Raw genomic sequence first — 16,122 nt, 5'->3', positions numbered from 1 at the left:
ATAACTGCATCTGTGTGAAGGGATGTTCCTTAAGGCACGATAAATTATCTCCACGAAAAGGAACAGGTTCGGCCATCGCACACTAGAACAAATTCTCTTCTTAAATAAAAATGAAAAAGGGCTACTTTTTAATTTGTTTTTAATTTGCAAGTTCATAAGCATTTTCCCTTTCCAGTTCACAATCAATTCTACCCCCAGGTCAAAAATATGTCTTGGAAAATTTCCCTAATATAATATTATTTATAAATATACCCGTCTAGCACATGCACAAGTGCATGGAGGCAGGACCTCACAGCAGAAGCCTACTCCATAATGTGTTGTACCTTATTATATGTATATTATATGTAATGTGGTATTTTTCAATTATTGTATTTACCAACATCAAGAAGTCACAAGCAAAGGAAGACCAAACCATGGCGCATGTTTAAACAAGGAGAGTTTACTGATCAAAATTATTTATTAAACAAATAAAACACATTTTTTTAACCACCAAAGAATACACGTTCAAAGCAACACAACAGCGGCCCAATATCAGACAGAATTCCACTCTGTAGAGTGGGCAATCATAATGAAGCAGTTGGTTTTATTTTGTGGATTCAAGCTGCGCTTCATATTTCTGGCCACCAGATGTCACCAGAGAGGACTGTGTTGAAAAGCTTCGAGTAATGAACCGTTTTTCGATACAAGCTTCAGTGCTTCAGAAAGCTTCATTTGGCCATCACTAGTCAAAACCTACTGCCAAAACAGACACCAACGTGAAGTCGATGACAAACTGGCGGCAAAGGAGAGTCTGAGTGGACCTTAAAACCTCAACCTTATTACCCAGAATCAGCTTCAGGTGTGCGGGATTGCAGGAGAGATGCTGGCTCCGCCCAGGGGTGCAGACCAAGGAACTCAGGTGCCTGATGAAATTTTTTGTGATGTGTCGGTCGTGAATGAAACGGCTCTTAGAGCCAAGTCTTTGAAGCGAACGAGGCGAGCTGGTTCCTTATTGGGAGCTGTGGATTTTTGTTTTTCTTTCTCTCACCCTCTCTCGCACTTTTTTTCCGCTTCACTCCGCACGCATGCGAGCCTTGTGCTTTGCGCTGGGAAGAGGTGGGAGGGGCAGTAGTTACATTAGCAGTAGCACAGGAACAGAGCTGGAGGGAGAGACAGAGAAAGAGAGCCAGGGACAACAACGTCACATTAGAAAGGTATAGTAATCATCCACAACTATTTTCGGTTGCGGATGATAAAGGATTCAGAAAGTTTATTCATGCAGGCCTATATGACAGAGAATATGCATGTTCTTTTAGTTTTCATATTTTAATTTATATTTAATTGTGTTGTGGTTTGCAATGTTTTGTGTTGTTTCACTTTAAATTTGTTTAAAAGGAAAAAGCTGAAAATTAAATAGTTAAAAGTTGAAATGTAAATAGCTGGTTATTGTATCATATGATTTATTTATTACATTTTATGTGGAGTGAATAAATAAAACTATATTTACGGTGGCCCCTACAGACAAAGCACGTAAAAACTCCAAAACAGTTAAAAACTCCGAAGTACGTACAAAACACAACAGAAGTGCTCCAGGATGCTAGGCGCAGTGTTGTGTGGTAGTGTGTGGTAGTAACAGGTAAATGAACATTTTTTAAATTATTTGAATATATATGAGTGCTTGTGTATAAATTCACAAACAATACACACATGCTTTCAATTGTGTAATTTAAGTGATCTAGGTAGCTCTGTTTTGGAAGTTCAGTTAAAGCTAGAAATGTGTTTTGGAGTTTGTACGTGCTTTGTCTCAAGGGGCCACCGCATATATTTATATATAAACATATATAAATAAAACCACAGGGTTTTTTTACATTAGTAATTCCTTTTGTGCATAATTTTATGTTGTTGTTAATAATAAATTAATCAAAGCAACAAAACAACCTCAAGAGCCGGTTGGGAGCCGAAAGAGCCAGTTCTCTAAAAAGAGCCGGAAATCCCATCACTAGAAATTTTCCAGTCATACATCCAGATCATGACACCCTTCAGTTGTGGTGTTGGGTTGGGTGCTACTGTTATATTGTAACACTAAAATTTAGGACTGCAACAGAAACAGCAGCACAGAATTAAACTTGTTAAACTCTGGCTCAGAGTGTTAATAAGCCTGAAGTGCTTCGGGATGTTCAGTGAATAGGGGATAATAATGAGTAACGTGCTGTAAAGTTTCTCAAATTGGCAGCTTATTAAAGACTCGGAGTGACGTTACTTAAATTTTACGTTCAACAAGGATGAGACCAAAAGCCTCAAATTAAAATACTATTGCAGCATGTCAGTACAGCCAGCCAAAAAAAGCAAACTAGTCTGATTTAAATCGAACCTCTGACTCCATTTTGACAACAGAAAGAAGCAGCTGACTGTCAGTCTGCCTAAATTTTCGTATGTCAGGAGACATCAGCGCTCGATCTTTCCAGGCAAGAGTCAGCTTGTGTTGGAAAACGTGTTGTTGTACGATGTTGCTTAATGTCCCAAAGGACAGATGCAACAAGCTTTTAGCGATAGTTACTAAAAATGGACGAAGAAAAACAAAGAAACAGAGATGGGTGCCCCAGCCAAAATGTAAACAAGAAGCAGACCGCGAACCAACCACACAATAAGTCATCAGTTTCAGGCTGCCCACGCAAATCTAGTTCTGAGAAACTAAACTAAGCAACTAGACAGGAAACTGCAAGAGGAAGTTTCCGGGTAAGTCCGCGAAACACGAGTGATAGCGTGTGTGTGTGTGCATGTGTGTGTGAAAGAGAGAGAGAGAGAGAGAGAGGGAGGGAGAGACTCAGACCTGTGGCAGAGGAAAGAGAAAAAACCCTGAGATGACGCAGTCTCTGTGCGCGTGATGTCCGATAATGGGAACCAGCTGACTGAAATATTCCAGTATTGTCAGCCAACGAAAAAAAATGCAAGTCTGCAACTTAAGTGGAAAATTAAAGTCAGCTCTAAGAGTAGTATCTGGGGCCGGATTTAGTAACGGTTTGCGAAACTTAGAATAACGTCTGAATTAGTGATGCGCGAATCATGAACAAATCGTTCAATACTCGAGAATCACTTTACTAACTCATGAATCATGATTCACAAGCCCAACTGACTCAGTGACTCATCCCTGTTGCTGTTAGCAGCAATGTATTTAGCTTATAATTGAAATTGTGGAGAAAAACACAACATCCAGTATCGTAACAAAAAAATTTCTGCTCTTAAATGGAAGAAAAAAACCTGAGTAGAAGCTCATATCAAGAAAATAGCTCCTCGGTTCACAGTAGCATTGCTCTGCTAACATGCTAACAGCACATTTGAGCTACTCACCCCCTCCTTCCTGTGCTGAATCAAATTCATGGGCTGCATCCTCCTGAGGACCCGGCCTTCGCAGTCTACGTGGGCCGGGTCCTCAGAAGGTCGGGTAGGCCGGAAGTAAACGGCCGTGAAATTGGACGGTCTAGCCTTCTGATTAGCGTCACTGCTGTCTCGGTGGAGTTTAATAAACTCAGCCGTCTGCTCCTTGCTATCTAAAATATAACGGGACACTGGCGTAAATTCTCGACTGTCTCATACTTCTGTTTAATCAGTTTTCTGTTTGACGTTTAGTCAGCTGTGTAAAAACCAAGGAGGAACCCACCCGGGGGATTAATAAAGTTTTATTTTATCTAATCTAATAACTTTAATCTCAGCCAAACCGATTTACTGACGAACAAACAAAACACTGAAAAAAGCCCAACAATAACATTTTTAGGTTGTCTAAGTCACTTATATATCACGTTTAACCCGAGCAGCGAAAGTCCACGGTGATCTGAAAATGATGTGCCGGGAGTTGTGCCGTTCTCGGCCGCATCAGTAACCCTCGAGCTCCCGGCTAGCTATCGAGCTGGTGGGTAGCAGATGCCTCCGAAAACGTCGAAGCACTTTTGCAAATATGCGATATCTTGATAAACCGAGCAGATATTTGATGTTTACACAACTACTTTCTCGCCTGAAAATGTGTTAAAAGTTTATTTTGTGACCCAGAAAGATTAGTATGAGTAATTTTAAAACTTAGTAGCGGCCGCCATTGTTGGAAACTGGAGTTTGGCTGGGCCGCACTATGAATTCTGGGATATGGTAGGCCACGAAGGACACACCCGACCCATCCTTCAAATTCGGGGAAAAGGAGGACGCATTTGTCGGCTGCATTCGGAGGAGTCTACGAATTTGGACAGCCTTCGGCGCGTCGCTATGCCGTAATCGGTCTACAAATGCGGCCTCAGGAGGATGCAGCCCATGAATTTGGACACGACCATAGAGCGAACGAATCACTCACTCACTCACCCCCTCCCTCTTGGCTCACAGCTTCTTCTTCTTCTTGGTTGGCAACGAATGTTAAGGCGTATTACTGCCCCCTGGCTCACAGCTCAGTGGACATTTAGATGAGAAAATATATATTTAACACATTTAAGGAAAATACTAATAAAATAAAAATAAAACAAAATAAAATAAAAATAAATAAATGTTTATTAAGCAATTTTGATAGGAAATTGCTTAATTTTAGAAATGTTTTTGCTCTTTTTTGCTCTATATAATAGTTGTTTTCTTTTAGAATCATTCATCTTAGCAGTAGGATTTACATGAAAAGAGAAACAAATTAAGTTTGAGTGAAAATGTACATTTTTTGCACTCTTTGGTCAACTGACTCAGTGAATCAAATGACTCAAAAAACCCGATTCACTTTGGTGAGTGACTCATTAAAACTCAATTCAGTAAAAAGAATCAAATTTACCATCACTATCCTGATCATTTATAATAAAGAACTAAATCTGTACATAATTCCTGTAGATTTTGTATTTAGTCTTGAGAAACAGCCTCAGTGGTGAGCAGTTCAGTGACAGAAGGACGTCCTATCTCGGGAGACAACGAGACAGGAGACACGAACGTTGAGCACAGGATAGCGGAGTTCGGAGCCTTGCCCCTGCGGGGATTTTATTGTTGTTTTCATGTGAAATAATTTATTTTTTAGAAACTTAGTTTTTATATTCTCTATTGCCTTGAATCCTCCACTGATCTTCCGGTTTTAGAAGGGGTTTTTCTTCACAGAGAACACCTCGTGACAATCCCAAGGCGTTGTAGGCATGTCATGATTTGAACTTTATTCTCAACATCAATTTTTTTTTCTTCTTAATTTGCCCCTAATAATACATCGGAACGTTCACAGACTGAATATGGGTTATTTTTATCTACCTGGGATAAATAAACTTGCTGCTGTGGTGAAATAAAGTTTCTAAAAAATGAGCCAACACTACACGTGAGCAAAAACAACACAGAAAAATTCCACAACTGCGTGGAATTCCCCCCACCTCATATGTAAGAACCACTTAATGTAATTTTCTTTTTATGTCTTTAAAATACCAAACGCACACTATAGAAACAGCTCGTGTTACTCTCTTTACAGCATGGCGGATGGTGCAATTGTATATTTGCTTTCTCTTCTAATGGTCTGTTCTGAAGGTAAGCTGTGTTCACTATTCTCAGTTTTGTTTTTAAAGCTGTTTTGTGGATGGGTGAAGAAAAAACGTTTCACTCGTAATTATTAGAAACTGATCTCAAAGAGGTCACAAGTATGATTTTTGTTTTTCATCTGAAGCCATGAGAGATTCTATACGAACAGTGGAGACATTAGATTTTATTTCTGTGAATATGGATTATTTTCATTAAGCGTTTACTGCAGCTGATGCTCCACACGGAAGAAAAAACTGTTCTTAATACTGGTTTAATGAACATGTTTGTTAATTAATTTTCTCTTCCCATATTTTTTTTTTACTCTACAACATTATCACTGGAGTATACCCAATACACCATTCTAGTATTTATTAAAATCTTCAGCAGTCAGGAGATGTTTGGTACAGTATGAGTATTGTTCATTTTGTAAAAACATAATGTTTAATTGATTCCCACTTTTTATGTTAGATAACAAAATATGAGATAGGCCATTTTCATACTACAACTAAGAATTACTATTATCATTATTTTTTCCCTGTCCTTTCCAGAACTGTAGTAATCAGAATTACTGTCTGAAAGCCAAGAAAAATGGCCAACAGATTTATTTTCCCAAGTGGACCTTATGCTGTACTGGTCCACTTGATTGTTATACACTGTAAAAAAAAAATACAGTACAATCTACTGTATAAACGTGAAGGAATTTTCCGTATTAGTCATTTACAGGTATTTTTCTGTATGTCTCAACTACTGCAATGCATTGTGGGGAAAAAGAACCCGAAAAGGAGTGAAAAGTAAGTGCAAGAGCCTTAAAATCTCTGTGGTAAGTATTAAAACTCATGTTTTCTTTTATTAAAATAATGTTTTTCAAAAGACCACGTATTTTTATTTAGAAAGAATTGTTAATTTATTTGTTAACTGGTTTCGGCTGTCTCCAGACAAGTCAGGAATATTTTGCTGACTCATTTTTTAAATAATCGTTAGTTAGGTTTAACATGACTTAAGCTTTCCATTTTAATTAATGTTAAAAATAATTTTTACTGTGATACCACCGGTTTTGTCCTTCAGTGGCTGAACCAGTTTTCATAAATATTATAGTTAGCTGTCTGTGTCTCTCTGGGTATTACTAATGTTAGCCTCTGATTTGGGCTGCTAAAGTAAAGACTTTTAGCTAGCTGACCAGCATAGATTATTTCGGTGGTTAGCAGGCTGTAGTGGTAATATTATTGAAAGTATAGTTTCACCTCAGCACATTTACAATTATGTCTATTTTGTAGCACATAGAAATGTTTAGTTAATATTTACAGACAGACACATTTTCCCTGTAACTGTGTTTTTACTCCAACATTTGTTGAAAATGTAATTTATGAAATGTTGAGCAGCATTTCTAGTATGTGGAATATTTTTGTTACCCACTGTGCTAATGTGATTAAATACTAATAATTATTACTAAAAGAATTCAATAATAAATCAATAATAACTATTTATTGATTGAACTATAATGTAAGCGCAGTGCTGGTGTGCAGGGGCTTTATATGCCTTGTGGGGGATCCTGACATATTATAAACTGTTGTGTCTATATCAAGCTTTTAGCCAAATATAAGCAGAGATATTTGTATCTTTCTTAAAAATCCATATCCTTACAGATTATTTGAGAAATGGATCAACAGGTATCACTACTTGAAGCACTCTAAGTCCTGCAGTGGAAAAATATCCCTTATTTCACCTTTGATCACACACTTTGGTTTTCCAGTGCAGAGCAATGGCCAAGAAAAGGAAAGACTTCCCCGTGTGAAAAAAAAGACGAAGATACAAGCTGGTGATGATCCAGAGCAGCTGGTCTCAGGAAATGAAGAAAAACCCTGATCACCTTCTCTACAAACACAAGGTGAGTTTAATGTTGTGGTTGATTTAGTTTTTCAAGGTATGTATGTTACTTTAATTATAAACTGCTTTTGTTGCAACAGAATGGTGTTATGTGTATGCAACTCAACGTGAATTATAATCCTTTGTAGGGCTGCGTGATATGACCAAAGTCTCACATCCCAATATAAGACATTTCTCTCCTGATAACGATATATATCACAAAATAGTGCATTTTCTGTAAATTCTGTGATTCTCGGGCAACTCGACTTATGTGAAGTGTTTTCAGCTGGGGTCCTGTTTCGACCTGGAGTCGAGTGTTTTGATCAATGCGTGAAACTATACATTTTTAGACATGAGTTTAAACGGCCGCCATTTTCTTTCTGAGTATTTATTACACGGCGTGCTGCGAGGAAAAGCCTGTTCTAACGTTTGAGTCTAAGGATTATTTTGAGCACCTGACGGCTCTTTTTTGCTTTTCATTCGTAAACTCTCTCGAAACTCTTTCATGTGATTCTTGTGTAGGTGGTTAAAGAGGTTTGTCGTGTTTGAGTGGTGGTGGGGACCAGTTTGTGGCATAATTTGCATAGTACAGTTTTCTGGGGCGTGTCAGACTTTTCAAACCATGTCCATGCTACAGAGGTAGCCTCTCGTTTAACAATAAGGTCCTCGATTTGTTTTGACTGGTCCTTCTGTTTGGAGCTAGCTGGTTCTGCCTCATCCTTGCTGGCCATGCTGGTATTCTCTGTGCCTTCATCTGCGTGGTGACTGTAAGCGCCATTTATAGTTACTTGATGTTTTTATTTGAGGTCATTTGTTTGATGCATATTCTGAAATTTTATGTTTGAGAATAATGTATATCATTTCAGTTTATTTTGAAAAGTCTCAACAGAAACTTGAGCTTTATTGTGAAAGGTTTTTGTGGAAAATAAACAAGTGGACGGCGGAGCCACACGATGGTTTTACCGTCATTGTTGGTAACGAAAGTACGCGTAAAAACAGTCCCGTGTCCGTCCATAGTGTGGTTATTGTATAGTATAAGTATAAGAGAAGGAGAGAACTTTAAGAAATAATATAGCAACTACAGTGACCATCAAAACCATGAAAAAAATATTGCCGTAAACAGTTTATTTTGCAACAGCACAAAACAAACAATAGTGTATAATATGAAACGATAGAAATTTTTATATCGTCATCTAATATATATCGTCATATCGCACAGCCCTAATCCTTTTTTTGTTTCTGTTGTTTATGTTCAAAGTAAAAAAAATTATAAAAATACAAACTTTTTAAAAATGTGTTGTTGTTTCTCTTTTTTTCCTCAGAATAAATTGCGACTAGTCTCAATGGCTGAGCCTGAGATTTATTTAAAGCTCAGATGGACCTTGATGGACTAACATGCAGGCTGCATTCAGGACTTTGTCACACTGGTATATGAAGAGTGGTAACAAGAGAAATTGTGCACACACAATGTGTCACTTTATGCTTGCTCTTCTCCAGCCTCTGGTGTCACTTTGTAGTAATTTGTCTTACTATTGTCTTATTTATTGTGATTTAGGGTCTGTGCGCACAAGCAGAGGTTTTTGTTTGTAACCGTAACCTCGTTTTCAGAGCCTTGTCTAACATTTAATGGCCGTGAAATATGTCAGACTTTTTCCTCTACTTAAACAGCTAAGAGCATTTGAACCCCGTGGAGAGAAAGATGTGAAAGATTAAGGATTTTGAACTATGATGTAAGTGTTGTCACTGCTGAGGATTCGTGGACACAGATCCTTATTCACTACGCTGCTACAGTTTAACTTTTCATCAGAACAAGCACTTCTAATTGTACTTTGCTCTTCACTGACAAAACAAGTCCAGTAAATGAACTTTTATCTTTAAGTTTGGGACAGTAATCTGTCTTAATTTATTTTGTGTTTTAGTTATCATATGGGAAAAAGTTCTGTGGTTATCCATCCGTCCTGTTCGAATAAACCCAAAGTTCAGGAACATCTTCTTTAGATCTGTTCAGTTTTAATCATGTGGCACCACTTAAACAGTCAAGTATGTTATATTGTAAGGTAAAGACCCCAAAGAGTTAATCTCAGACAAATGTTCAGACAAATGTGAATTACATTCACTTCATTAATGAAGTGAACGTAATTCAGTAATCAAAGGTGTTTGGCTATAACTGACTACATGTGTATACTGTACCATAAGTGGACAGACATGGATGTAAACCACACCTTAACCATTTGGCTGAGGCAAACCTACCACAAGGCAGTGATTCTAACTAAAAGGTACTCTGGATATTATTAAATGTGAACATATCGTTAAATATGACATTTTTTGTTTGTCAGGTGTCCTGTTTGAATTTAACACCTGGGAGCTCCTTGAATGAATGTAAATAAACACATTTACATGAGGGCAACCTGATTTCAAGGAAATAAAAATGCTCAAATTTGAAAGCTTGTGAGTTATTTTGTTCATGTATCAGCTGTTTAGTCGTTTTATGACAAGATGGATGCTGTCGTTATATTTTAGTATAGTTTTAGAGTTGAGGAGAATAAAAGAATATTTAACATTAATTGTACCAATGCTGTTGTGTACGAAGCACAAATTAATTAAAAAAAACCCTATGAAGCAAGCATGAAGGAGAACCGGGCCCCAGACTTCTAGAGGACCACTGAAGGGGCAACGTTTTTAACATTTGACACAGCTGAGCGGCCGTGTGTTTAAGGAACGGACTCAAAAGCAGGCGCAGGAGAAATGTACTGAAGTTTAACCAAAAGTGAGCCTTTATTGTGGCTGACACAAAAAACAGAAAACCAGGCAAGATGACATTAGGGCGAAACAAAACTAAAACCTAAACTGGGAAAAACTAAAACTATCTATGAAGATGATGACAACGGACATGGACATGAAACTGGACAGGAACATGCAACCAACATAACTATGAAATAATCCAAACAAAGGTAACGATGGAAGTGGAGACACGGCTGATACAAATGAACATTACGCCACAAGGGGAAGTAAAACAAAACACACTGAACATGGAAACACTGGACTCCTCGAAATAAAGCAGGAAAGCTGGAGAGACTGGACACGAGAAGACAAGCTTGATAACCTGAAACACGCAGACAAGAAACACATGAAAGACTGACACAAAATACAGAAAAAGACTGACAAACACGGGGACATAGATAAAACCTAAACTAGACTGAAACTCAACTAACTCCTTACTAATAATAACCAAACAAGAAGTAAACAGACTTCCAATATAACATAAGAAATAGAAAATACACTCAAAACGTGATTATGAAAAACTTTACAGTGAGATGCCTACAGGTTTTATTGCAGCTGATAAGTAGCAGACACACACTTGGTGCTCATGCCTCACATGTCTATTTGTTTGTGCAGCTCTAACAGCAGTGATCCAAACACAGCAGACTGTGCTGGCAGCAGTGGGAGAAGATGCTGAATTCAGCTGTCAGCTCTTAGAGACTAAAGACGTCCTTCAGGTCACATGGCAGAAAATCTCACGTGATGTGGAGACAAATGTTGCCACCTACAACAAGTACTTTGGTCAGAGAGTGAATGATGGCTTTACAGATAAAGTTGAGTTTAAATACACTGGACTACAGAACTGCTCCATAGTCATCAGGAATGTAACAGAGCAGGATGAAGGATGCTATCGCTGTCTGTTTAACACTTATCCTGAAGGAGCCTTCACAGGTAGAACCTGCCTCCGAGTTTATGGTAAGAACTTTTACCTTCTTTAACCAACAAGAGGAGACTAAAAATAATATAGTGATGTGATGATATTTCCTGATCCTTCACAGAGCTGCATGAACCTGTTGTTGATGTCAGAGAGTCAAACTCTACTGAAGAGTGGGTTATTTCCTGTTCAGCCACTGGTCGACCTGCTCCCACTGTAACACTCAGTGTCTCACAACAAGACCTCAGCTTCTCACAGTACAACACTGTCAGGTTGTCCAACACCAACGCTACATTCACTGTCACCACTACAGCTGTGCTCTCAGGTTCACGTAAACACAGCACACAGGTGGGATGTGCAGCACGAGTGCTCTCTGCTCCTCACAGAGAGGTGATGGTGACGATTCCTGATGATGGTAGTGGTGATGGTGATGATGATGATGATGATGGTGATGGTGAGAAACTCTTTTAAAGTCACTGATTTATAATTGATGATTACACTGTGATTGTAATGTTTCCTTTTTTTTCCAGGTCTAGATGAAGACTTTGGATCTAAACGCAGAAATTTAGGTGAATTCACATTTGTATGTTTTTGAGTTCAGTTTTTTTCCATCTTTTTTTATTTTATGTTTGAATTAATTTTTCCTTCTTTCCTCTGTTTTCTCAAAAGCAATCAGGATTTCAGTCATTCTGTCCTCTGTGTTGCTGGTTGCCTTTAGTTGTGTTGCTGCACTCATCTTTGTCCATCATAGAACAAAATCTCACAACAGGTAATCCTATTAAAACGTGTCTGTGTTGCATTTTCTCCTGATACAGGGAGTGCAGAATTATTAGGCAAATGAGTATTTTGTCCACATCATCCTCTTCATGCATGTTGTCTTACTCCAAGCTGTATAGGCTCGAAAGCCTACTACCAATTAAGCATATTAGGTGATGTGCATCTCTGTAATGAGAAGGGGTGTGGTCTAATGACATCAACACCCTATATCAGGTGTGCATAATTATTAGGCAACGTCCTTTCCTTTGGCAAAATGGGTCAAAAGAAGGACTTGACAGGCTCAGAAAAGTCAAAAATAGTGAGATATCTTGCAGAGGGATGCAGCAGTCTCAAAATTGCAAAGCTTCTGAAGCGTGATCATCGACCAATCAAGCGTTTCATTCAAAATAGTCAACAGGGTCACAAGAAGCGTGTGGAAAAACCAAGGCGCAAAATAACTGCCCATGAACTGAAAAAAGTCAAGCGTGCAGCTGCCAAGATGCCACTTGCCACCAGTTTGGCCATATTTCAGAGCTGCAACATCACTGGAGTGCCCAAAAGCACAAGGTGTGCAATACTCAGAGACATGGCCAAGGTAAGAAAGGCTGAAAGACGACCACCACTGAACAAGACACACAAGCTGAAACGTCAAGACTGGGCCAAGAAATATCTCAAGACTGATTTTTCTAAGGTTTTATGGACTGATGAAATGAGAGTGAGTCTTGATGGGCCAGATGGATGGGCCCGTGGCTGGATTGGTAAAGGCAGAGAGCTCCAGTCCGACTCAGACGCAGCAAGGTGGAGGTGGAGTACTGGTTTGGGCTGGTATCATCAAAGATGAGCTTGTGGGGCCTTTTCGGGTTGAGGATGGAGTCAAGCTCAACTCCCAGTCCTACTGCCAGTTTCTGGAAGACACCTTCTTCAAGCAGTGGTACAGGAAGAAGTCTGCATCCTTCAAGAAAAACATGATTTTCATGCAGGACAATGCTCCATCACACGCGTCCAAGTACTCCACAGCGTGGCTGGCAAGAAAGGGTATAAAAGAAGAAAAACTAATGACATGGCCTCCTTGTTCACCTGATCTGAACCCCATTGAGAACCTGTGGTCCATCATCAAATGTGAGATTTACAAGGAGGGAAAACAGTACACCTCTCTGAACAGTGTCTGGGAGGCTGTGGTTGCTGCTGCACGCAATGTTGATGGTGAACAGATCAAAACACTGACAGGATCCATGGATGGCAGGCTTTTGAGTGTCCTTGCAAAGAAAGGTGGCTATATTGGTCGCTGATTTGTTTTTGTTTTGTTTTTGAATGTCAGAAATGTATATTTATGAATGTGGAGATGTTATATTGGTTTCACTGGTAAAAATAAATAATTGAAATGGGTATATATTTGTTTTTTGTTAAGTTGCCTAATAATTATGCACAGTAATAGTCACCTGCACACACAGATGTCCCCCTAAAATAGCTAAAACTAAAAACAAACTAAAAACTACTTCCAAAAACATTCAGCTTTGATATTAATGAGTTTTTTGGGTTCATTGAGAACATGGTTGTTGTTCAATAATAACATTATTCCTCAAAAATACAACTTGCCTAATAATTCTGCACTCCCTGTAAATGTTTCTGCAGCTTTAACTGTTTTAAAATTTTTCCGTTTTTCACACAGGAATCTCAAGATAAATAAGACATCTGAAACTAAGATCAGAGACAGTCAGGAGTAAGTCACTCTTTATACTGTTTTTCTGCACTGTTGACATTTTTTAATCTTCCTTCGGGCTCTTTTTTATTTTCATTTTTCATTTCTTCTAATAAGTGTCCATAGTCCTCTGTTATCATTTTAATTTCAAGCCTAATCTAACACCAACCACAAACACTTAAACACTTTGCTCACTTTCCTCTGTCCAGGCTATTTCTCAGAGTACTTTAATCATGTGATCAAATAAAACTATTTCTTATTTTCATTGAAGGACTGAAGCATCTTTATTCACAGCAGAGGGCAGCGAGGTCAGAAACGAAGGAGCGTTTGAGAGAAATCACCAAGACAACAACCTGATGTTCTCATCAGAAGCAGCAGGAAGACTGAATTTTGAGCAGTGCTGAACAAATGTATTGTTGATGTGACTGGAGATTAAAAACATCTTTGTGTTATAAACCACTGATGTGATTATGTTAATAGTTTACCGACAGGTTATTATTATTATTCAGTTATCATTGATGCTGATATATCATTAATGATGCATTGTGTCACTTTACATGTATGAAATGAAGATTTAAGTATTGTTTCAAGTTGCCATTTAGGTGCAGATATGATGCAGCGGGTGGAGTTCAACATCAGCGTGTGACGGCTGAAATAGTTTAGGATCATCAACCTGCAGCTGACTTGCAAATAAATGTGACCAACAGCTAAAGACAGAGAGAGAGAAACCACGCGTCTAGTTCATGCATTGGTGGTTAGACTCCGATGGTCCAGCGCAGCAGAACACAATCACAGCTGTGATAGCGATTAGGGAAGGACCCCCAGAGTATAGATGCTGGTGGTGGAGATGAAGATGGAGGCTTGAATGGCGCCTGACAGAGATGAGTGAAAGGTGGTGGCGATGGGGAGGAGGTGGGTTGTACGAAGGCATCTAAAAAGAAGAATCACAGATGCGCAGTGAGATTTTAAGTACATGGAGTGAAGGCTGATTGGCCTAAAGAAGGAGGGCTGAGTGCTGATTGGACTAGACCCATGATGTCACAACCAGCTTGACAAGCATGGGAAAGTGGAAGTGATGTAAAACTTACATTAGCTGCCAAACACCCGGGAAGCAGACAGACGTGTGACTACAGAGCTTCCTTAGTGAACTTGCGCATAAGCCTCATGATGGTCACATGAAAACCACCAAGCTTAATGTTTTTAGCTGATTTGTTAGTGTGTGTGTGTGTGTGTGTGTGTGTGTGTGTGTGTGTGTGTGTGTGTGTGTGTGTGTGTGTGTGTGAGAGAGAGAGAGAGAGAGAGAGAAAGAGTTAGAGATCCAATGTTAAATCTTAAACCTTTTGTTGGATGATAAATAATGTCTTTTCATATTTTGCTAATCACATGCCTCATTCCAGGAGGGATGTTTGCTGTAACTTTGTCCTCGCACACTGACAGTAAAGCTGTCCTGTCTTAAATTGCTTGTTTGGACATGTTTGTTTGTTTGTTTGTTTTATTGTGTGGATTCTTCTTATCAATGTTTGAAGCATTTTCCAACTGTATTTAAAATACATAATTATTTCATTAATATAATAATAATATATTTCACGTCATCTGCTTTTTGCGGATGATGTGGTTCTGTTGGCTTCATCGGGTGAGGGCCTCCAGCTCGCACTGGAACGGTTCGCAGCCGAGTGTGAAGCAGCGGGAATGAGGATCAGCACCTCCAAATCTGAGGCCATGGTTCTCAGCCGGAAAAGGGTGGAGTGCCCACTCCGGGTCGGGGATGAGTTCCTGCCCCAAGTGGAGGAGTTCAAGTATCTCGGGTCTTGTTCACGAGTGATGGGAGAAGGGAGCCGGAGATCGACAGACGGATTGGGGCTGCAGCTGCAGTAATGCGGACGCTGCACCGGTCCGTCGTGGTGAAGAGGGAGCTGAGTGTAAAAGCGAAGCTCTCAATTTACCGGTCGATCTACGTCCCTACCCTCACCTATGGCCACGAGCTGTGGGTAGTGACCGAAAGAACGAGATCGCAGATACAAGCGGCGGAAATGAGCTTCCTCCGAAGGGTGGCTGGCCTCTCCCTTAGAGATAGGGTGAGAAGTTCGGCCATCCGGGAGGGGCTCAGAGTAGAGCAGCTGCTGCTCCACATCGAAAGGAATCAGGTGAGGTGGTTCGGGCATCTGACAAGGATGCCTCCTGGGCGCCTCCTGGGTGAGGTGTTCCAGGCATGTCCCACCGGGAGGAGGCCCCGGGGCAGACCCAGGACACGCTGGAGAGATTATATCTCTCGGCTGGCCTGGGAACGCCTTGGTATTCCCCCGGATAAGCTGGAGGAGGTGGCTGGGGAGAGGGAGGTCTGGGCCTCTCTGCTTAGGCTGCTGGCCCCGTGACCCGGCCTCGGATAAAGCGGATGAAGATGGATGGATGGATGGATGGATATTTCACGTATTTCAAGGCAATGGCCACACAACAACAGCATGTAACAGTCATAAATGGATATCCATCCATCCGTTCGCTTCCGCTTATCATTTTCAGGGTCACGGGGGGCGCTGGAGCCTATCCCAGCTGTCATAGGGCGAGAGGCAGGGTACACCCTGGACAGTTCGCCAGTCTGTCGTAGGGCTAAATGGATAATTTAGTG

The 16,122-nt window shown here is 39.9% G+C and overlaps 1 protein-coding gene across 1 annotated transcript; it reads left to right on the top strand.

Annotated features, from left to right (window-relative positions):
* Positions 1–5,441: 5,441 nt before the first annotated feature.
* Positions 5,442–13,981, top strand: LOC146642732 (OX-2 membrane glycoprotein-like). The gene is made up of 7 exons (XM_085398468.1): positions 5,442–5,496; positions 10,747–11,085; positions 11,169–11,498; positions 11,575–11,613; positions 11,714–11,813; positions 13,470–13,520; positions 13,771–13,981. Exons 1-7 carry the CDS (start codon positions 5,442–5,444, stop codon positions 13,901–13,903), a joined length of 1,047 nt encoding a protein of 348 aa, XP_085254594.1. The 3' UTR covers positions 13,904–13,981.
* The last annotated feature ends 2,141 nt before the right edge of the window (positions 13,982–16,122 follow it).

Source organism: Rhamphochromis longiceps, linkage group LG23 (genome assembly GCF_057381845.1).
Source record: "Rhamphochromis longiceps isolate RC_006_pf linkage group LG23, R_longiceps_female_GT1.1, whole genome shotgun sequence".
NCBI lineage: Eukaryota > Metazoa > Chordata > Actinopteri > Cichliformes > Cichlidae > Rhamphochromis > Rhamphochromis longiceps.
This window is presented reverse-complemented; position numbering and strand designations above follow the sequence as displayed.

What these genes read in the sequence shown, in the direction of transcription:
- LOC146642732 (XM_085398468.1), top strand. Translation starts at nt 5,442, where the DNA reads ATGGCGGATGGTGCAATTGTATATTTGCTTTCTCTTCTAATGGTCTGT. An exon ending in AACCTGCCTCCGAGTTTATG is followed by an intron (nt 11,086 to 11,168) that starts GTAAGAACTTTT and finishes GATCCTTCACAG; the next exon opens with AGCTGCATGAACCTGTTGTT. An exon ending in ATCTAAACGCAGAAATTTAG is followed by an intron (nt 11,614 to 11,713) that starts GTGAATTCACAT and finishes TTTTCTCAAAAG; the next exon opens with CAATCAGGATTTCAGTCATT.